We start from the raw sequence: 23,827 nt of genomic DNA on the forward strand, positions 1-23,827 counted from the left end.
GCTGAAAGTCCGTGGCCTCTTAATCTCTCTCATATGGACCCGTCCCAAACCCCTAATCATTTTTAGTTGCCTTTTCTGAACATTTTTCTAATGCCCAGCTATCTTTTTCTGAGATCGATCCACACGATCTGCATCCAACAGTATTCAAGAATGGCGGGCATATCATGTTTATATAAGAGGCATAAGATTTCTCCGTCTTTTCTCTATCCCTTGTTTATGATTCCTAACATCATATTTGCTTTTTGAACTGCCGCGTGCACACTGCGGGGACGTCTCAGGAACTATTCCGATGATGCAGGATTCTTTTCCTTGATTAGCTGTCAGCTAAATTAGCCCCATCATAATGTATGTATAAGTGGGGGGCGGGGTTCCACATGTGCCTATTTATTTATCCACATTAACATTTCATTTGTCTTTGTGGTGTCCATCACTTAGTTTTGTGAGATCTTTTTGAAGTTCTTCACAGTCTTCTTTGGTCTTAACTATCTTGAGCAGTTTAGTATCATCTCCAAACTTTGCCACCTCACTGTTTACCCCTTTTCTCCAGATCATTTATGAATAAGTTGAATAGGACTGACCCTTTGGGAACACCACTAGCTACCCCTCTCCATTCTGAAAATTTACCATTTATTCCTACCCTTTGTTGCCTGTCTTTTAACCAGTTCTCAATCCATGAAAGGATCTTCCCTCTTATCCCACGACAACTTAATTTACACAAGAGCCTTTGGTGAGGGAGCTTGTCAAAGGCTTTCTGGAAATCTAAGTACACTATGTCCACCAGATCCCCCTTGTCCACATGTTTGTTGACCCCTTCAAAGACCTCTAACAGATTAATAAGACAAGATTTCCCTTTAGAGAAACCATGTTGACTTTTGCCCAACAAGTTATGTTCTTCTGTGTGCCTGACAATTTTATTCTTTACTATTGTTTCAACTAATTTGCCCAGTATTGACATTAGACTTACTGGTCTGTAATTGCCAGGATCACCTCTAGAGCCCTTTTTAAATATTGGTGTTACATTAGCTATCTTCCAGTCATTGGATACAGAAGCCAATTTAAAGGACAAACCATAGTTAATAGTTCTTCAATTTCATATCTCAGTTCTCTCAGAACTCTTGGGTGAATGCCATCTGGTCCTGGTTACTTGTTTATCGATTAATTCCAAAACCTCCTCTAGAGAGACTTCAATCTGTGACAATTCCTCAGATCTGTCACCTACAAAGGATGGCTCAGGTTTGGGAATCTCCCTAACATCCTCAGCCATGAAGACTGAAGCAAAGAATTCATTTAGTTTCTCCGCAATTACTTTATCATCTAAATGCTCCTTTTCTATCTCAATCGTCCAGGGGCCCCACTGGTTGTTTAGCAGGCTTCCTGCTTCTGATGTACTTAAACAAAAATTTAAATTTGATTTCTATTAGAACACTGTTGAAACAGTAATCCTGAAATAAAAAAAAATAACTAAACATTTCTCCACTCTCCTGCTTCTGTTTATCGGGTTTTTTTTAGCAAAGGAGAATCTGACAATATAGACAAAACAGTGACACTGACTAGCAAAATTGTATATATAAATGTACCAAGAAAAAAATTTCTTTCCACTCAGTAACTGTTCTACTCATAACTAGAAGAGGTTAATATTTTCAGACCAAAAAGTGATCTGCTAGTTGAGGATGTCCTTTTAAAAACTCAATAGCAAAGTCCTGTTATTCAAAAATAAACTGTTATGATCAGAAATAACTAGGAAGAACAAAATGACTTGCAGAAAATGACTCTACAATGTTAAAAGCCTCAGAGGAAAACTTCACAAGACAATCAGGATTTCAATTAACCCTCAGAGACATTTCTAGGGACTCCATTGTCTTATCAAGATCCTTAATTGGAACAGAATATTCCACAGTGACCAACACCACTAAGGCACATCAGTTGCAATAAGCATCAATCTAGATATACAATCAAATTACTCATCTCAGAGATTAACTCTAATATTAGACTATATGAAGAGACAGATTTTCCCAAATCACAGGACTGGTTTGTTTTTTTTAAATGAAGGACTCGGGCAGACCCCTCTCCTGCAGTTCTCTTTTGGAATTATAGAAGTTGGAAGTGGAATCATTTGCCCATGCATGAGTGTTTCCCATGGGATACTTTCTAGGGGCAGATCCATCAAAGAGCTTTGACAATTTGTATCTGCTGACCCTAGGCAAATATCACAGAGGAAACACTCATGTATATAGCCCTGTGGTCAGAGAGCCAGTGTTATGCTAAAGCCTAGTATTAAAACTCAGAAGTAAGAAGAATGCAACTTGACTGCCTAGATAAAGTGAAGTAAAGGGAGCTGTGACAATTTACACCAACCAAGGAACTGCCCCACTCTACCTAGTGCCATCTGTTTTTAAAGGTCTTGTGCAATGCAGCTCCTGCCATGTCCCTTTTAACAAGATCTCAAAGCTATCATATTTCTCTACGTCCTCAAATTGTATCTACATAACTGAAAGGGACAGTCGGCTCCAGAATCCAAGTGATAGATCTTCTGTGCCCAAAGTTTACACTAGCTCCCTGCTGTCTCCCCACACTTCATTCCTTCATCTTTCATTGCAAACTCTCATCCAATTTACTTTCCACTATTACACCCTGGTCTCTCTTATATTCCTGCTTTTCAATTTCTCCTTCCCAATATCTGCTTTCGATTACTTTTCCTCCTGCGTATTGTTGCATTTGTGTACACCAAATCTAATTTTCTTAGGATTTATTATTTGTTTTATCATTGCTCAAAGTCCCAGTGATGGACCAGAACCCCATTGTTCTTAGTGTTGTACAAACACAAAACAACAAGACAGTCCCAGCCTTCAAAGAGCTTACATTCTAAAACAAGATGGATACTGACAGACCAATGGAGGAGCACAAGGAAACAATGAGACAATATTGGTCAGCCTAATCTGTGTCGTTTTTTGTAGACTTTCCAGCAGAGGAGTGTGTCAGTAACTTCTTGTCCAAGAGGAACTAAAGATTTACATACTTGGGGGTCCTAGGTTAGCTGCAGTGATTCAGAATACAGCTTTACGAAGAAAGGTGTGTATGGAGCAGGGGTTCTCTATCTGGGAGTCAGGACCCCTCAGGGCCTTGTGAGGTCATTACATGGGGTGGGGGGTCGCAAGCTGTCAATCTCCACCCCAAACCCCGCTTGCCTCCGGCATTTATAATGGTATTAAATATATAAAGTGTTTTTAATGTATAAGGCGGGTCGCACTCAGAGGCTTGCAATGTGAAAGGGGTTGCCAGCAAAGAAGTTTGAGACTCACTGGTATAGAGATTACAAATTGCCATTAGGAACAGTGTCAGGATTTCGTCTACAAACTGTCCCTTTAAACTTGGACTGAAAAATGTCAATATGGATATAAATGTTTATTTAGGTCATTATGCTAAAAATGTACAGTCTAAACCACAGGGAAAGGACAAACAAGGCTAAACTGGCTTTCACTTTCTAAGGTGTTGAAATTGCTATTTTCCCTTCACTTCACTCAGTTCTGGAGTATTAGTTACCGGGTGAAGCAGCATCTAAGAACATAAGAACGGCCATACTGGGTCAGACCAATGGTCCATCTTGCCCAGTATCTTGTCTCCCAACAGTGGCCAATGCCAGATGCTTCAGATGGAATGAACAAAACAGGGCAATTATCAAGTGATCTGTTCCCTGTTGTTCAGTCCCAGCATCTGGTAGTCAGAGACTTAAGGAACCCAGAGCATGGGGTTGCATCCCAACCCTCTTGGCTAATAGCCAGTGATGGAACTATCCTCCATGAACTTATCTAGCTCTTTTTTTAACCCAGTTATAGTTTTGGCCCTCACAACATCCCGTTGCAACAAGTTCCACATGTTGTGTGAAGTACTTTGTTTTGTTTGTTTTAAACCTGCCAACTATTAATTTCATTAGATGACCCTGTGACACTCTGCACCCTATATTCACTCTAGTGGTATGATTATGACATAATTATGATACACCTTGTACAAAATGTGTCATGTAAGGTGTCAATGGAAAAGTTAGAATAATCATATTCTGCAAATCATATTTGTATGCATGTATCATTTTTGTATCTGGAGTTATGAATATTGACTATGCAGCTGTATTTCAAACATGCTTGCTTTAGGTAACATCCACAAAGCTTTACATATAGTCTAGACAGCACATTATGAATGGCCAATTCAAGTTGAATGGCCTATCAACAAAAACAATGGTCCATGTAAGAGCTTGTCCTCACCTGTGGATGCTTCAGTCAGCCTATGGATAATGGCTGCCATGACTCATTGGAGCATGCAAAGTCTTATGACTAAATCACATGATACTGAACTCCATTTGGCACCTGTATTTTTCCACAAACTGGGCTAGGAACTTGGCTTGGAACAAAGGGGTCCCACCATATGGAATAAGCTATACAAGGGATAAGTGATATCACCAAGGGACCTCACTTTCCCCACAACTCAACAAATGGAAATACCTCTGGAAGAACAACGACTTTAAACTGGGGAGGTGCTGGTCCCTGACTGGAATAGAGGATACCTGCCTGTGTATAAATCATCTATAAACTGCTTGTACTATCTAACAGGATAAGACATTGTTTGATTCAATTCCTGTGTAGTCTATAAGACAGATTGCGTTTGTTCATTTCTTAAGTAATCGTCTTCAATCTGTTTGCTATCACTTAAAAATCTATCTATCTATCTATCTATCTATATATATAAAAAAATTCCCCTCTCACCCCTATGGGTGGTATGTGTCTTCCTCAACCTCGGGTCCTCTACAAGGCCTGGAGTTGAGGGTTTGCGCAGTATCTTAGCTGTTCCTACACTGCACTTCTTCGGACAGAGACGCTCTGATGTTGTTCCTGGGATCTGTTGGAGCCCTCACCCAGCTTAGGAGTACAGCCCCGAGGGCTCTACCACCACTGGGACCCACTTGGCCTTCACTTTCCACATCCTTTCTAGTTCCTCTTTCAGGCCTGGTACTTCTCCAGCTTCTCATATTCCTTCTTCCTGATGTGCTGTCACTTGGCACTGCTATATCTATCACCACCGCTGTCTTTGCTCCTTGTCTATTACCACGATGTCTGGTTGATTGGCCAGTACCTGTGTCCGTCGGATCTGGAAGTCCCACAGAATCTTAGCCCTGCTATTCTCCACAACCTTCTGCGGAATCTCCCATCTGGTCTTGGGAGGGTCTAGCCCATCGCCTGTGCAGAATGTTCCTGTACCAATGCCAGCCACTTGGTTGTGCGTTCAGTGTTCTGTTCCTGCCTGCATCTTACATCCTGCCACTATGTGTTGGACTGTCTCTGAGGCCTCTCTGCACAGTCTGCACCTTGGGTCCCTCTCTAGTGTGGTAGCCCTGCTTCAATGGATCTGGTGTCAGTGCTGTTCCTGTGCTGCTCATGATCAGTGCCTCAGTGCTGTCTTTTAGTCCAGCCCTTTCCAGCCATGGTAGGATTTCCAATGTCAGCCACCTCAGCTATCTGTCGATCGTACATCCCATGAAGGGTCTTGTCTTGCCATGCATTCTTTGCTGTGGTCTTCCTCCCATGTCTGCTGGCTGCTCAGGCATTCTTCAGCAGCTTATCTTTGGGGGCCATCTTACTGATGTACTCCTGGATTTCCGGGTTTCATCCAGGATAGTGGCCTTGACGCTCACCAGCCCCGCCTGCCTCTTTTCCGGCTGGGACAGTCTCTAGGTGTTGGACTTGGGGTGGAACCTCGTGCATTGTGAGGAGCTTGCGGTTTTCACATCGGCAGCCTCCATGTCCTCCTTGGCCAGCTCACTTATACCAGCAGGGGTATCTGATGACCGGCAGGGCGTATCCGTTGATGGCGTGGATCTTGTTTCCAATGAGCTGGCTCTTCAGGACCTGTCTTATCCTTTGGTGATACTTGGATGTTGCTGTCTTCCTTGCTTCCTCATCGTGCGTTTCCATGTGACTGCGGGGATGCCAAGGTACTGTAGCTGGTCTGTATGTCTGCTATTGTGGCCCGCTGGTAGTTCACCCCCTCAAGTTCTTGATACCTTCCCTCTCTTCACTACCATCCGGCCACACTTCTCCAGTCCGAATGACATCCCGATATCCTCACTGTAGATCCGCGTCAGGTGGATTAGCGAGTCGATGTTTATTTATATTTAACCCCAAAATAGTGCAGTTTGAGTGAAGTGTTTGGGGAAAAATCTCAGCTCAGTTAATAAAGGTTTGTGCATATTCCTCTCCACACCAAGCAGGGGTGGCCTGGGTAATTGTAATAATGTTTTCTGGTCAGGCTTTTAACCAGGGCAGGACGGTACAACTCCAGGGTCCTATGCTGGGGAGTTCGGGGGTATTTTGGCTGTAGTCTCTCTATTGTTAGTTCATGAGTGACTGGTCAGAGCATTCATGAACACAGCTGGGTGTGGTCCATGCCTGTGTATGTTGATGTGAGTGCAAGCCTGGAGGGCTTTGCAGCTTGTTACAACATCACAATGTGAGAGAAAACCCAAATTGGTAAAACAGAGGGCTTAACTATAACCAAGTTACAGGTGGCACCCCAAGGGGTACCCGTGATAGACCCCAAGTTCTCGTGTTACATGAAGGGGGAAAGAGCACTTCATTATTCACCTTCTCCATACCATTCATGATTTTATAGACCTCTATAATATCTTCCTTTAGTCGTCTTTTCTCCAAGCTGAAAAGTCCCAATCTTTTTAATTTCTCCTCATATGAAAGATGCTCTATACCCCTAATCATTTCTGTTGCCCTTCTCAGTACCTTTTCCAATTCTAATATCTTTTTTGAGATGGAACAACCAGAACGGCACGCAGGATTGAAGGTGTGGGTGTACTGTGGATTTATATACTAGTGTTATGCTATTTACCGTCTTATTTTCTATCCGTTCCCTAATGGTTACTAACATTCTCTTCGCTTTTTTGACTGCTACTGCACATTTATTGGATGTTTTCAGAGAACTATCCACAATCTCTTTCTTGAGCGGTAACAGCTAATTTAGACCCCGTCATTTTGTATGTATGGTTGGGATTAGGTTCTCCACTATGCATTACTTTGCATTTATCAATACTGAATTTCATCCAAAATTTTGTTGCCCAGTCACCCAGTTTTGAGAGATACCTTTGCAACTCTTTGCCGTCTACTTCGGACTTAACTATCTTGAGTGATTTTGTATCATCTGCAAACTTTGCCACCTCACTGTTCACCCCCTTTTTTCCCTTCAGATCATTTATGACCATGTTGAACAGCCCTGGTCCAAACACAGATCCACGGGTGACCCTGCTATTTACCCCTCTCCATTCTGAAAACTGGCCATTTAGTCCAACCCTCTGGGTATGTCTACACTACCCAATGAGATAAATCAATCCCCGATTACTCTCCCATCGACTCCTGTACTCCACCGCCACGAGAGGCACAGGTGGAGTTGATGGGGGAGCGTCAGCAGTCGACTCACCGCAGTGAAGACACCACAGTAAGTCGATCTAAGTACATCAACTTCAGCTATGTGAATAATGTAGCTGAAGTTGAGTAACTTAGATTGATTCCCACCCCCTAGTGTAGACCAGGCCTTTGTTTCACGTCTTTTAACTAGTTACTGATCCACAAGATAAGCAAAGTAAGCAGCCATGGTTTAAGAGGGAAGGTTAAGAGCCTTTACTAAGGGACATTCTCAAAGGCTTTCTGAACGTCCAAATACATGATATCCACTGGATCACCCTTGTCCGCGTTTATTGACACACACACACCCTCCATCTGTCTCTTTCTCTGAGGAATCTGCTTTTGTCAGCTGCTTTTCTTCGCATCTTTTCATCAAATTTGTAGGTGCTAACATATGCATAAACATTTAAAAATATAGTATTTGTTCTCCCCTAAACATCCCAAGGCTAAAAATTACCCTTGCCTGACTGGAAAGAGCTAAAAGAATTACAACACACTACTAGCTGTAGAGACATTACAATGGTTCCTCCATAGTGAACTGGTTCATTCCATGTTTTACAGCCTATAGGCAGTTATATGCTGATTTTTTAATGTCATCACCAGGAGAATGCTGTCTTCTTTTTGAGAGGTACAGTCCTAGGAGGGGTTTGAAACAGCTGGGGTAAACCCATTTTTTTATGTAAAGGAAAATTCAAAAATCAGGTAATCAGATTCAACCATGAACAACATCCTGTCTTTCCATGGAAACAAACAAACAGCCTCTCTCTGCCTCCTCTCCACTCCCAATTAATTCCTCAGCTGCATAGACAGACTCCTTGTCTCAGCACTTCATACTATGGTGATAGCTAGCTAAGACTAGAGAGTCGACACAAAAATTGCCATTCTGGCTAAGGAAAGAATGAATTGGACTATTGATACAAACACAGTTGCCATTTTGTCATAGGAGTCACAGTTGAGTAATGTGAGGCTACCCCTTCCTCTTCCAAGAGCTAATCAGGCTGCCAGCCTAGAAAACAAGCGACCAGGATATAGGCACAGATGTGGCATCCAAGACACCACTGCTAGGTCACTCAACTATTCAGGATGACTAACTTCTCTGAATCTCTAATAAAAGTTCCCATGGTTCATATTTGCTATGAGGTCAACTGTAACTTAACACTCCTCAACTTCACCGCACTGCCCTTTCTGTGAAGCTCATGAGTACGAAAAGCCAATGGGGTTTTGATCTGAACACAACTTAGTTTAAAGGGATGCAGACATCAGCACTTCTGATCAAAAGAAACTGTAATTTGCAGCACTCAGCATCCAGTAAGGTATGTGACTTCATCATCAGACAGCATTATTACAATTCTGATTAAGGAGTTTCACTGTCTTTGCAAAAAACACAGTATCTGTGTTCTTATGCAGAGACAATTTGAAGAGAAACTTCACCTCCAGAAAGTATTTTTGGCTCACTGCCCAAGGCCTTTGCTGTTCTGAAGTGAAATACTCTCATCAGAAAAAAAACCAAAACAAAATATTTGCATGAGGAAGAGATCTTTATAAACAGCTATTGTTGATTTCCCCTTGGAGTGATCTAAACTGTTGCAGCAATTTTTTTTGCTTTATCCTGTCTCCTAATATTTAGGCCCAGCAGTAGGATTATGTTCAATCTATTATAAGAACAGAGAAAAGGGCTAAAGTAACATTTACATACATCTTGCCAACACCTGTTGCCCTCAGCATAGGAAGAGAGAGCTACCACACGAGATTTCAAACTAATGAATGTTATTTTTCTGCCATTTGTCTCGGTGGCTGTTGTTTTGTAGCCATTTCTGCGTACTACACAGGGCTCAACCCCTTTCCGGTTCCTATCTCTGGCTGGTTGAAGATGAACAGCCATGACTTCTGTATATTGTGAGGATGCTTGTTGAGCATGATCACAGGAGCACCGGACCCTTTTGAGCTGTGTGGAACATATGTAGGGCTTCTGATTCTCAGTTTTACCTGAAACACCAACAAAACATCCTCATATTAAAAAAAAAAAAAATGGAATCTGTGTTTATCCATTAGACGCTGGAAAAACACCAAAAATGGTTACTTGTATCTAAGGGCTTGTCTATATGGAGCAGTAATGAGGACTATGCAGGTGTGATTTCCGAATTGCATTAATGTGTTGTGCATTAATTGGTCCATGTAGACCATGCTGGTGCACGTTACAAGTTCCCTATTTTATTCTAGCATAGTTCTGTATGAAACTTTATTAAAGCACACTAGGGATCATACAAAAAGATTGCTAATTACACTATATACTATTGTAATGAGTAATGTAGATAATATACATATAGTGGATACAAAGAAAAAGCTCCTCTCCCCCCACCCCCCAAAAACAACTAATTTTGGATATCTACATAAAACTCAAGAATTATTAAAAAGTAAGCACTGAAATATTAAATTCATAAATCCAAAAAAACAGAAAACCTAAATATACATCAGGCCTGTAACACCATTTCCTAAGAGAATTCATTGACACAGATCATTTAAAAAGTCTGCTACACAGATTTCTGGCCACAGATCCCCAATACTAGCTGATCAGTCAGTTGTTCTGGCTAGGTCAGGGGTTGGCAATCTGCAGATCCAGAGCCACATGTGGCTCTTTGGCTACCCCCTTGCAAGCAGCTGGTTTTTGACGGGGTGCAAGGTGGAGGCTCTGGCCAGGAGGCACTTACCACAGGCAGTTCCTGGCTGATGGTGCAGCACGCTGCCTGCCTGCCCTGGCCCCACACCGCTCCTGGAAAGTGCTGGCTGTTGGCACATCTCTGCACGTCCCTTGGGGAGAGGGGGACAGGAGGTCTCTGTGCGCTGCCCCTGCCCACAAGCACTGCCCCCACAGCTCCCACTGGCCGGGACATACAGACAACCAGCTGCTTCTGGGAGCGGCATGGGGCCAGGGCAGGCAGGCAGCCTGCTGAGTCCTGCTGCGCCGCCAGACGGGAGCCGCCCACAGTAAGCACCTCCCAGCCAGAGCCTGCACCTCGCACCCCCCGCACTCCAACCCCAGGTCAGAACCCTCTCCTGCACCCAAACTCTCTCACAGACCCCGCACACCCAACAGAAGAGGTGGGAGGTTTGCATGCAGAGGATTCGGAAACTGATACAAAGCCAGGGTGAAGTTCTCATAAGTACATAACCCACCGCAGCACAGATGTAGTTATTGTGTTGTCTCGGGTATGCAATGCTCCTGGCACCCTGTGATTCAGAAGCGCAGAGATCATTCAGTCACCAGGGAGCACACATATTGTTCAGTGACATTGCATTACTGTGACCCCTTGCCAGGATACTGGCCATATTCAGAGCCTCACTTGAGGGACTGTCATGTCACTGCAGGCCCTGTAGCAAATGCATTTTAACAAACCCAAATCTGAATGCAAATATTTGCAGGAGAGATGGGTCCAAACTTATTTGTATGTCAGTAACATCAGTAGGCCCCAACTGAGATCAGGTCTCCATTGTGCTGGGTGCTGTACAAATGTAGGGGGTGTGCCTACATTGCAATCAGAAGCGTGATTGCAGCTCTGCTAGCTTTAATCTAGCTACCCTGGCTAAAGATATCAGTGAAGATGCAGCGGCATGGACCCAGCATGGTTTAACACCACAGCTACATAACCAGGCTGTGGGTGGTCTAGTACAATCCTCGCTGAAGCACTTAAGATTCTAGTTGCATTAAAAGTATTGGCGAGTAGTGTGGCAAATTGCCAGCACTATTATGATAGGTCTCGCGCTTTCTCTTCTTTGAGGGGGGTTCAAGGCGCCATTTCTTGCCCCTGAATTGGAATATTAATTGCCCCACTAGTGTCCTTGAGGAGGGGAGTGGAGAGGGAGGGATCTGGGCCTGCCCTCTACTCCAGGTCCCAGCCCAGGGGCCCTGAGGATAGCGGTGAACCACTTGAACTGGTGGTTCCTTCCCCTGGGCTACTTCCCTCTCCTGCCCTTCAGCTTGTGGGGCGGGGGGGCTTCCTGTCCTCTCTCTGCACAAGCCAGGTGCCCCTTACCTAGGGTCTTGGACTTCTTAGCCCACTGCAGCACTCCTCCAAACTTTCCTCTGCTTCCCTTCAAACTGTTCTCTTTTCCAGCACCAATCTTCTCTGCTCCAATACCAATCCTTTCTGCTCCAACTCCCACACTGTCTGATTGAAGCAGGGGTTTTTATCATGTGACTGACTGCAGGTGCTCTAATTGGCTTCAGATGCTCTAATTAATCTATAGCAAACTTTCTTCCCCTTACAAGGAATAAGGCTCCCTTCTAACCTTCTCCTGCTGCTCTCTGGCCATGCTGTATCACAGTAGTAATAACTTTAATATGTTCAATTATTATTAGTTGATAAATTCTAACTCTACAAGTAGCTTTGCAAGTGATGCAGTTCTCGAAATATTTTGGTCAAAGACAAAAACAAAAAAAACGGCTCTTCTTTGGAAGGTTGCCAACCCCTGGTCTAGTTGATTTTGTAGTCACAGATATACACCAGTTTCTTTAATGAAGCCACAGACTCTAACAAGGTCTCTCCCGCTTGCTGTTTCCTAAAAAGAAGCAGGAACCATTGCAATGGGCAACTTCCCTTTGGCAGTTTCTCTGGGCTGCCATGAGTGAAGTAGGGTGCTTCCTGCTTTTTGACCAATATAAATCTGTTCCTCTATTACCACTCCCTGCCAGCATAACATGGATCATTCCCAAAGACCAAACACTGACAGGAGAATATGCTATGAGGAAAAGTCAAATGGAACCTAGTGAGAAAAGTCATTAGAACATAAGAATGGCCCTAATGGGCCAGACCAAAGGTCCATCTAGCCCAGTATCCTGTCTTCCGACAGTGGTAAATGCCCGGTGTCTCAGAGGGAATAAACAGAACAGGTAATCATCAAGTGATCCATCCGATGTCACCCTTTCCCAGCTTCTGGCAAACAAAGGCTAGGAACACCATCCCTGCAGGGCTATGGAGTAGAGACCGGAGCTGGAGCACAGACCAGCTCCAGAGCAATGGAGCTGCAGGTTTCTGCCTTGAGCCAGAGCACAGCTCCAAAGCCCTGCATCCCTGCCCATCCTGCTTAACAGCCACTGATGGGCCTATTCTCCATGAACTTATCTAGTTCTTTCTGAACCTGGTACAGTTTTGGCTTCACAACATCCTCTGGCAAGGAGTTCCGCATTGTGTGAAAAAATACTTCCTTTTGTTTATTTTAAACCTTCTGATTGTTAATTTAATTTGGTGACCCCTAGTTCATGTATTATGATAAGGAGTAAAGAATGTTTCCTTGTTTACCTTCTCCACACCAGTCATGATTTTACAGACCTCTATCATATCATAGAATATCAGGGTTGGAAGGGACCTCAGGAGGTCACCTAGTCCAAACCCCTGCTCAAAGCAGAACCAATTCCCAACTAAATCATCCCAGCCAGGCCTTTGTCAAGCCAGATTCCACCCCCTCCCTAGGTAACCCATTCCAGTGCTTTGCCACCCTCCTAGTAAAAAAGTTTTTCCTAATATCCAACCTAAACCTCCTCCACTGCAACTTGAGACCATTACTCCTTGTTCTGTCATCTGGTACACTGAGAAGAGTCTAGATCCATCCTCTTTGGAACCCCCTTCAGGTAGCTGAAAGCAAGCTATCAAATCCCACACTCACTCTTCTCTTCTGCAGACTAAACAATCCCAGTTCCTCAGCCTCTCCTCATAAGTCATGTGCTCCAGCCCCTAATCATTTTTGTTGCCCTCTGTGGACTCTTTCCAATTTTTCCACATCCTTCTTGTGGCGTGGGGCCCAAAACTGGACACAGTACTCACAATGAGGCCTCATCAATGTCAATAGAGGGAATGATCCATCCCTTGATCTGCTGGCAATGCTCCTACTTATACAGCCCAAATGCCGTAGCCTTCTTGGCAACAAGGGCACACTGTTGACTCATATCCAGCTTCTTGTTCCACTTAACCCTAGGTCCTTTTCTCCAGAACTGCTGCCTAGCCATTCAGTCCCTAGTCTGTAGCAGTGCATGAGATTCTTCCAACCTAAGTGCAGGACCTCATCAGATTTCTTTTGGTCCAGTCCTCTAATTTGTCTAGGTCCTTCTGTATCGTATCCAAATCCTCCACATACCTACCACTCCTCCCAGTTTAGTGTCATCTGCAAACTTGCTGAGGGTGCAGTCCACCCATCCTCCAGATCATTAATAAAGATATTGAACAAAACTGGCCCCAGGATGGACCCTTGGTGCACTCTGCTTGATACCGGCTGCCAACTAGACATGGAGCCATTGATCACTACCTCTTGAGCCCGACAATCTAGCCAGCTTTCTACCTACCTTATATCCCACAATCGTTTCTTTTGCAAGCTGAAAATTTCCAGTCTTATTAATATCTCCTCATTCGGAAGCCGTTCCATACCCCTACTAATTTTTGTTACCCTTTTCTGAACCTTTTCCAATTCCAATATATCTTTTTGAAATGGGGTGACCACATCTGCACACAGTATTCAAGATGTGGGCCTACCATGGATTTATATAGAGGCAATATGATATCTTCGGTCTTATTTTCTATCCTGTTCTTAATTATTCCCAACATTCTGTTTGCTTTTTTGACTACCGCTGCACATTGAGTGGATGTTTTCAGAGAACTATACACAATGACTCCAAGATCTCTTTCTTGAGCGGTAACAGATAATTTAGACCCCATAACTTTTTATGTATAGTTGGGATTAGGTTTTCCGATGTGCACTACTTTGCATTTATCAACACTGAATTGCATCTGCCATTTTGATGTTCATTCACCCAGTTTTGTGAGATCCTTTTGTAGCTTAATTATCTTGAATAGTTCTGTATCATCTGCAAATTTTCCCACCTCACTGTTTACCCCTTTCTCCAGAGCATTTATGCATATGTTGAATAGGACTACTCCCAGGACAGACCTCAGGGGGACACTACTATTTACCTCTCTCCATTCTGAAAACTGACCATTTATTCCTACCCTTTGTTTCCTATCTTTTAACCAGTTACCAATCCATGAGACGACCTTCCCTCTTATTCCAGGACAGCTTACTTTGCTTAAGAACCTTTGGTGAGGGAGTAAGAAGGTAGCAGACACAGAGAAGCTCCCAGGAAGACTGATTTTGGGTTTATCGTTATAAACAGATCACAGCTTGAATCAGCAACCCCAGTAACAGCTAGGGGTAAAATTTAAAAAGCACTTAAGTCCCATCTGATTTTTGTCTACTGAAAGTCACAGGGGTATAGGAACTTAAGTAACTTTTGAAAATAGCACCTAGATGACTTAGGAGCCTACATTATTTTGAAAATTTTACCCTCAATCTAAAAGAAAGGGAAGTGGGAGATCTCCAGGGAAACATGACCTAATCTACCTGCAACAAGCGAGACACACTAGGTGAAGTTCAACTTTGCTGTACACAGGACAAATGCCTATTATCAGCAATGGGAGTGGAACATGGCAAGGTACCACTGGGGATTAAGGAAGTGTTTGAGGGGGGGAATCAAATCAATACTTAACAAGCTAAACTTATCCTCCCCATTTTGGCTTTGTTAGGTCTGCAAACTGGAGCTGACAGATGAGCGGACAGAGTAGGCTCCAGGAAGGGAAAAAAGGCAAGAAAGCAGGCTCTGGAATGTTTTCTACTCTTACCTGAAGGATGAACTTCATGCATGATACAATGCAAACTCTGGCTCCAGTACACTGACAGAAGTAAGCTATGCAAACCTGACTAAGCCATTTGGTTAACACAGTGGGAAACGGAAGCTTTGGCTGTCCCTCTTCATTTGGCAAAGCATATCAGAAAGGGAAGGAGGTTGGTTTTTCTCCCTCAGGAGGGGGAAGTGATCTCTACTGGACTGAAAATGAGCCTGGGACGTAAAACCTGTTGGGAATACAGGTAGGGAGGGGGCCCACCTGCTTGGATACCTTTAGATGTTAACTACTCATACTAAATAAATTCCTGAGGTAAAATCCTGGTCCACTGAAGTCAATGGCAACATTCCCAGTGACTTAATTGGAGTCAGGATTTGACTCTGGGATTTACATTAACTGGAATTGATCTGGGTGTCAGAAAAGTCTGTCTGTGTCCTTTATGCCACTCTGCCTGTGGTGGCAGGGACATCCTGACATCCTACGGCTAACCATACAACAGAGAGTAACACCTGCTCATGCCACAGCTCAGATGTGTCCAGCATGCCCTCGTCTGACAGGCAATGAAAGGCTATGTAGTCTCATGCTAGTCTCAACATTCAGTATTTAAATGGAAGTAATCTTCTGAAACCTAGACAGCACCAGTTTCTCTCTTGCTTTCTTGAAGCAGAATCAGGACTGAAATCCAGCAGTATAATTTCCTGACTGATATGGAAAGTTAGTGGATACCCTGGGATAAATTCTGTCACAGTTCTAATAACTGTCTCTGTGATGGAAATGGGAAAAAAGGTCTGCAAGGCAGAGATTCACTCTCTCCTCTAACCATTTTAAAAGGCAAAACAGCAACAGTGAAATAGAAGCTGAAACATGATTGGCATAGCCTTAAAAGAAAAACATCCTCACAAAAAAAGGCAATAGTCATAGAGAAATGAAATGAGCCTCACTGAGAGCGCTTGAAATAATCTCTCATTATGAAGTGCTTCCTTCTTTGTGCAAACATTTCAGGGCATTTTAAAACAGATCACGTATTTCTTAAAAGCTGAACCTGCACCCTTCAAGTGTTTAGATGATAACAGAGTGCTTGCTGCTTAAGATGCACTATCATCTAGTTACTACTGAGTCAATAATATGAAGAAATGATTTTAATGGAGAAAATGTAGAAGTAAAGCCAACTGGAGTGGCCTTTGTCAGAGGCAGGTGGGAAGAGAGTGCAGGTGGTAAGAACACTACAGCATTAATCCAGAGCTCTGAAGGGCAGAGACCAGACCATTTAAATATAATTTCAGGGGAAAAAAACCACCACCACATAAGAGACAATTAATAATATTTGGAATGGAGAAGGGAAGAAAATGAATCCAGGGTTATTAAAACAGAAAGGCCCGAGTCCTTCAGTTGTTGTATGCAGTGTTATTGTAGCCATGTCGGTACCAGGATAATAGAGAGATAAAATGGGTGAGGTAGTATCTTTTATTGGACCAAATTCTGTTAGTCTCTCTCTCACCACCAGAAGCTAGTGCAGTAAAAGATATTACCACACCCACCTTGTCTCTCTCAGATATTTCAGTGACCTTTGAAGGTATGTAATCCTCCAGTCATCCAAAATATATTGACCTCTTGCCCATGATTGTTATCAAGATTAATTTAATCAGTTTTAATTTAACTCTAGTTTTATGAAGCTCTGGAAAAGATCATCAGAAATCTTAGGAAAACTCAAAGAGTTGGTACTCCACAGAGAGACAATCTCAAAAGACGGGTGTCTGCAAAGGAGTTCTGCGGGTCAGCTTCTGCACCGTGACAGTTAAAACATCAACAGGAGTGAAGGTAAGCTCTTATGGGACTTCAGTTACTGTAGCTCCCCCAGGAACACAACAACCTCTTGGCTAGCCTGGAGTTTCAGTTAAGTGGAACTCATAAAAAAGCAGTCTGGTTTACCTATATGAAGGCAATTAAAAAAAGTCTAAATTTTCCTTCTTAACCCCAGGTGGAGTCGGAGGTGGGGGAGGTGGAAATAGCAGGGAAGGTACTGGGAACCAATTGAGATTATGTAGAAACAATCTCTGCATTAACCAGTTCATTAGCCATGGATATAATGCAAGATCTGTTGTAGTGCAACACAGCCATCTTGGAGGGACTGAAGCTGTGGCTGAGGTAACCCCTGAAAGACTTGAGCCAGCAAGTAAGAAGAAGACTCTAGCAAATAGCAGTTATGAGGAACCAGGAAGACTTCCTTTTGCTTTCACTGTAGAATTAGACAATAGAAAAATCTTCATTTCCTTACCTCACCTGGAAAAGCAATCGTACCAATTACAGAGCCAGAAACTTGGGAAAAGGAACAAGAAAGCAGAGACCAAGAGAGACTAGAAAGGGAAGGAAAGGTTAAGCAAGCTGGGAAACAAAGAGAAAAATGACCAGTTGAAAATAAAATACACCAGCCAATTTTTGTTTCAAGCTCATTGTTTTCATTCTGTCAGCCATCTGGGAGGCCTGGACTAAAAATATCTCAGAGATGCGGTAATACTTACTGTTCTCTATAAGGATCCATTAGATCTCTCTCTTAAGAGCATACAAGATTACAAAAACATGGACCCAGAAAGATTTTGATCTAAATAATGGCACCCTCTAAATACAGAGTGTCTACTTCAAAAGCACACACAAATTAAAGGGCAGAGACCTAAATCATTCCCACATTCTGTGAAGTACCTCAAGCACTTTTGGCACCATATAAATATTAATTATACCTGATTTTTCCCTTCTATGAGTTTTCATATATTGAGATGCGAATCCTGTGCCCTTAAAATGTGAAAGGCTGAAATTACAGGAGTCCCACTTGAACTCCAACTGTGGGTGACCCAGCATGATCTTATTCATCACTTACAAAAGGCCTGATAATTGGTCAGAAACTCAAGGTTTGGAAAAAAAATTGTTTTAAAAAGAACTTGCACCTGACTGAGTAAAAAAGCTGTTGGATGTTTTGTTTTCATTAAAAAAAAAAAAGACCATTAATAAAAAAAGGCACTGGCTAATTTAAGGAGCTGTTAGGTGCCAAGCTTTTCTAAATACATATAGAAATACTATATTATTGCAAAATGCCATTCCCACTAAGGGCATTAAATAGATACTTCAAGATATAATGATATTAGATAGTCTCGCTACAGCTTCTAGGGGAAAGTTTTCCTCCAGTAAAAGATTTTACTTTGCAACATACTCAGTGCACTGAGAAGTGTAGCAATAGTATTTCTTTGCTTAAATATTTATAAAGCCTTTGCAGAATTTCCACTTTTCATTACATTAACACTGTTGACTGATGGATTAAGCAACTATGTTGCTCTCTTCCACCAAGAATCATTACCATTTTATGGGAACCCAGTGCAGAAGTTATTAAATGGTGCGACACACAGCTCACGTTACATCAATGTTATGGGATCTTCACTGGCTACCAATTAGTTTTCGGGCAGAATTCAAGGTATTGGTATTAGTCTACAAAGCTGGAAACAGTTCAGTCCCACCCCTTAAAAGACTGACTCTCCCCCACAGCAATTACTGTAATAAGAACAGATGCTTGGTCTGTCAGAGCCTGGATTTGTTAACCTGCACATCTGGGTGGGGCAACTGTATGCAGGGCCATGAATGTAGGGCTGGGGCAGGGGATTCAGTGCAGGAAGGAGTGTGGTGTGCAGGAAGAGGCTCAGGGCAAAGGGTTGGGGTGCAAGAGGGGGCTCAGGGCAAGGTTGAGGGGTACAGGAGGGATGCAGGGGGAGGGCTCCGGCGCAGTTTACCTCGAGCAGCCCTGGGGTCGCAGCAGCATGCAGCAGGGCTTAGGCAGGGTCCCTGTCTACCCTGGCCCTGTGCCACTCCCGGAAGTGGCCAGCATATCCGGCAGTGGCTCCTGGGGGTGGGGCAGGGCAGGTAACTATGCCACACGCTGCCCTCGCCTGCAGGTAGCGCCCCCATTCCCCAGCTAATGGAAGCTGCAGGCAGCCGCCACGGAGCCCTCTGCCCCCTCCCCCACACTCCCAGGGGCCACAGGGACATGGTGTTGGCCAGTTCTGGGAACGGCACAGGACCAGGGTAGGCAAGGAGCCTCCATTAGCTCCACTGCACCACGGAGCTAGCAATTCTGCAGGCTGGACTGAAAGCCCTGATGGGCTGGATCGGGCCTGCGGGCCGTAGTTTGCCCTCCCCTAATATAACTGCTTATTAAACATTAGAGATCTTGAATTCCTGATATTTGTATCATTTTATCTTGTGATGGCGAAAAAAACTGATGAACATATATAAAGCCTAAAATCAAAGGAAGTATCTACATGACACTGAAAAAAATCCAGTGAAAACAGTTCTCACACACACACTCCCCTGCTGTGTTTGCAACTCTAACACTACAGCCCTGGACTGGTGTATCAGAACCAGGAAATGAAATTGACTAGTTTCTTTTCATTTTCTCAGCAGGAACAACTACAAGATGAAAACAAGGGCTCTGCTCCTACAATAACTTGCAATATATATAAAGTTAAGTATGGGTATAAAGAACCCCACTGAAGTCAACACAACTGCTCTGAGTGTATATACTGTTAAATGGGCAGGTTAAATCTTTGCTCCATCAGGCCAAGGACAATATAAGAGCGAAAAGTCGACCAGAGTATTTCAAACTTTCAAATAATACCTAATCTATTCAAGATGTTTTTAAGGAAATAGTGAGAGACTTTTAAACATCCTAACAGGTGGGTTTTGGCAAGTCACCTCTTGCTGGCTTCTCTTCCTTCATGCATAAAGTGAGTGAGCTGAAAAGGGGGCTGACTCCAACTTCCCAGCCTGGACAGAAGTGACACACAACTCTTACCTGCAACATAGTGACCACGTGGCAGGGGTTCAGCAGATAAATGACCGTCCTGGTGGCAAACTTGAACCCCACCTCCAGGCCAAAGGTGAGACAGAGGGCCACCAGCAGCAGGTTCTTGCCCAGGCTCTCCTGCTTGGCCTGGGGTTGCTGAGCCGGATGGTTTCCCTCCTCCCTGGAGTGCAGCTGCCACCTGATTTTCCGCAGGGACACCAGGATCTCCAGGACGCCCACGGTGAGGAAGACCAGACTCTCCAGCAGGCGCTGCTGCGGGGTAAGGAAGGCGGCACACTCTGGCCCCCCGTTGCCCGCGAAGCTGGGGTCCACCCCGCCGTAGAGCCAGTCCAGGAGGTTGCCGAGGCTGTAGCGGGCCATGGCGCGGTGCTGCCTCTCCTGCTCGCCCTCGCTGCCCCGGAGCAGGTCAGACCAGGGCGGGACCCAAGCCAGGATGCTGGCGGGCTGGAGGAGCATGAAAAGCAGGAACCCCCGGCTGGAGCTGGCCGCATCCAGCCGGGCAGCCGCTAGCCCTGCTCCCCCGGCCAATCTGCGGAGAGAGGGAACCACTCAGCGCGGGAGGGACCACGGCAGCCCCGCCCCCGGGCCCAGCCCCCTTCCTCCCGTCCGTGTCCGCTCCCGCGCCCCCTGCCGCCGCCCGGGCCCCGCAGGCGGGGGCGTGTCCGATACCTCAGCGAGCCGGGAGCGGGCGGCAGCAGCAGCAGCTGCCCAGGCAGCGGGAGGCGCCCGCCCCTGCCGCGTCCCGCTTGTAGCGCGGGCGGCTCTCCTGGCCCTTGCCCGGCGGAGCAACATCAGCCGACCGACGTGCCTGACTCACACCGAGACATGGGTAAGCCGGGCCCGATTGGCTGGGCCGAGCCGCCCGCTCCCTCCTCCCGCCGCTTCCTCCGCCCTCCTGCTGTTGCTTCCTCCCCCTTCGTCCGCCTTCCTCCTCCTCCCCTCAGCCCAGTTCAGCGCTGCTGCCTCCTTCAGCCCTCACCCCCCGTGCCCTCCTTCCTTCTCCCCTCACCCCCCCGTGCCCTCACCCCTGTTCAGCCCTGCTGCCTCCTTCAGCCTTGCTGCCTCCTCCTCCCCTCACCCCCGTGCCCTCCTTCCTCCCCTCACCCCCATTCAGCCGTGCTGCCTCCTCCTCCCCTCACCCCCGTGCCCTCCTTCCTCTCCTCACCCCCATTCAGCCGTGCTGCCTCCTTCTCCCCTCACCCTCGTGTCCTCCTCTCTCCTCTCACCCCCATTCAGCCGTGCTGCCTCCTTCTCCCCTCACCCCCCCATGCCCTCACCCCTGTTCAGCCCTGCTGCTTCCTTCAGCCGTGCTGCCTTCTTCTCCCCTCACCCCTCGTGTCCTCCTCCCTCCCCTCACCCCCATTCAGCCGTGCTGCCTCCTTCTCCCCTCACCCCTCCATGCCCTCACCCCTGTTCAGCCCTGCTGCTTCCTTCAGCCGTGCTGCCTTCTTCTCCCCTCACCCCTCGTGTCCTCCTCCCTCCCCTCACCCCCATTCAGCCGTGCTGCCTCCTTCTCCCCTCACCCCTCGTGTCCTCCTCCCTCCCCTCACCCCCATTCAGCCGTGCTGCCTCCTTCTCCCCTCACCCCTCGTGTCCTCCTCCCTCCCCTCACCCCCATTCAGCCGTGCTGCCTCCTTCTCCCCTCACCCCTCGTGTCCTCCTCCCTCCCCTCACCCCCATTCAGCCGTGCTGCCTCCTTCTCCCCTCACCCCTCGTGTCCTCCTCCCTCCCCTCACCCCCATTCAGCCGTGCTGCCTCCTTCTCCCCTCACCCCCGTGCCCTCCTTCCTCCTCCCTCTCCTCACCCCCATTCAGCCGTGCTGCCTCCTTCTCCCCTCACCCTCGTGTCCTCCTCCCTCCCCTCACCCCCCTTCAGCCGTGCTGCCTTCTTCTCCCCTCACCCCTCGTGTCCTCCTCTCTCCCCTCACCCCCATTCAGCCGTGCTGCCTCCTTCAGCCCTGCTGGCTCCTCATCCCCGTGCCCTCCTTCCTCCCACCCCCGTTCAGCGCTGCTACCTCCTTCAGCCCTCACCCCCCGTGCCCTCCTTCCTTCTCCCCTCACCCCTGTTCAGTCCTGCTGCCTCCTTCAGCCCTGCTGGCTCCTCATCCCCGTGCCCTCCTTCCTCCCACCCCTGTTCAGCGCTGCTACCTCCTTCAGTCCTCACCCCCCGTGCCCTCCTTCCTCCTCCCCTCACCCCGTGCCCTCCTTCTTCTCCTCCTCCCCCACCCCCATTCAGCGCTGCTGCCTCCTTCTCCCTTCACACACCCCCCCCGTGCCCGCCTTCCTCCTCCTGCACTCGCCACCCGCCCTGGCACCCATCTTCAACTCTTCACCTTCCTTCACTCACCTCCTGCACCCTCCTTTGCCAGTTTCCTCCTCCCTGTCCTTCACCACTCCACCATGCACCTCTTTGTGCCCTCACTCTCCTCCCCACGTCTTGCCGCCTCCTTTTACTCACCCCAACCCAGGGGTACTGGAACAGGGGGTGTGGCAGCACCCGCCCTGGCTTGAAGTGGTTTCCTCATAGACAGGCTTTACAGTTTGTCTCAATGGTTTTCAGTACCCCCACTATAAAAACTGTTCCAGTGCTACAGGCCCAACCTGCTACTTCTTGCTTCTGCCACCACCGCCTTTATGTCCTAACTATCTCAGACATCTTTAAAATGCCCCCGTGTTTTGTTTTAATCCAAGGCACAGGAGCAGGGAGAGGGTGAAAAAAGGTAGATGGATGGATTCCCTCTTGCTGTTTTCAAACCACCCAAAAAAACAAAACCACCAACCACACAGGGCTTCTGCAATGGAGTTAATAGAGCTGTTTCCTATATTAAATGCTGGCATGGATGAGGTTGTTTTCATCATGCCCATAATTGTAGTTCTTAGTGAATCAATTCAATAAAAACAGCACAACTACCGTGAGAAGAACCAGCTCCTATTGCAAGTGCCTCCAGAGTAAAAGGTCATAGTAGATGTAGCAGCCTGCTACTTCACCTGCTGCACCATTAAAGGCCAAATTTTCAAAAGGGGCTCCAACCCCAACCCACCCTCATTTGCATATATTAAAAGTGTTCACAACCATTAAGGGCAACTTTTGTTTACTATTGCTGTGTTCTCAAACAGAATTGACTCGGTCTCCACTTATACTCAGTATACACAGAGTGAATTTTGTGTGCGCATTAGCACTGCAAATCACTGTGGATGCAAAATTATATGCACACAGATTGAACCCTCATTTTGCAAATTTGGTCCTAAGAACTGGCAAGAGCCAACTACGTCTGGCTTGTAGCTGTGTAGTGTACTTATAAAATGTGTATATATAATTTTGCTGCCATAGGAAAGATAAGTACTAAAGTAGAATTGTGGGATTAAGGGTATGCTGTCAAATTTGGCAGGACTTTAAGTGAACGTATCTAGACAACTGTCTCATTGTCTCATCTGATAGAACTTTTCTCAGAGGTTCCACCCAGGGTGCATGGTGATCTCAGCCAATTCTTGCTGCCAACCTCAACTTAAAAATAATAACGCTGTCACTACTTAAGGCATATTGTACTGCGAACAAACTTGTACTGTCTGTCTCATCATAGAATGCGTGTGCCAGTTCTATATTCTAGTGTAAGAGTTAAGGCCCCTCATCATCTTTTTAATTGTCAGCATCAGGTACATTCCATTTTCAAAATAACTGCAAAGGCAAACTAGTACATATAAGGATTTGTAAATAAGACCACTTTCATTGTAGTTATGCTAGAACCTCCCGACAGCTCTGCCATGGACTCCAGTGCTACCCTGGGCAAGTTATTTACTCTCTTTCTGCCTCAGTCTCCCCCCCTCCCTCCATTAAAATAGGGAGGAAGTTATTTGCCTAAA

General features: G+C 45.8%; 1 protein-coding gene across 2 annotated transcripts in view; it reads right to left on the reverse strand.

Annotated features, from left to right (window-relative positions):
- The window catches only part of TMEM164 (transmembrane protein 164), a 93,048-nt gene extending 72,299 nt beyond the window's left edge, over positions 1-20,749 (reverse strand). Inside the window, exons 1-2 of one of the 2 annotated variants that reach the window (XM_075068815.1) lie at positions 20,637-20,749; positions 19,956-20,496 (exon numbers count right to left, since the gene is read on the reverse strand). In XM_075068815.1, the coding sequence (XP_074924916.1) occupies positions 19,956-20,423 (468 nt within the window). In that variant the 5' untranslated portion in view covers positions 20,424-20,496; positions 20,637-20,749. Of the gene's footprint in view, positions 1-19,955; positions 20,533-20,636 lie in introns of those variants that run through there. The other variant, XR_012656413.1, reaches the window with a different exon arrangement.
- Positions 20,750-23,827: the final 3,078 nt, after the last annotated feature.

This window comes from Chelonoidis abingdonii, chromosome 8, assembly GCF_003597395.2.
Source record: "Chelonoidis abingdonii isolate Lonesome George chromosome 8, CheloAbing_2.0, whole genome shotgun sequence".
NCBI lineage: Eukaryota > Metazoa > Chordata > Testudines > Testudinidae > Chelonoidis > Chelonoidis abingdonii.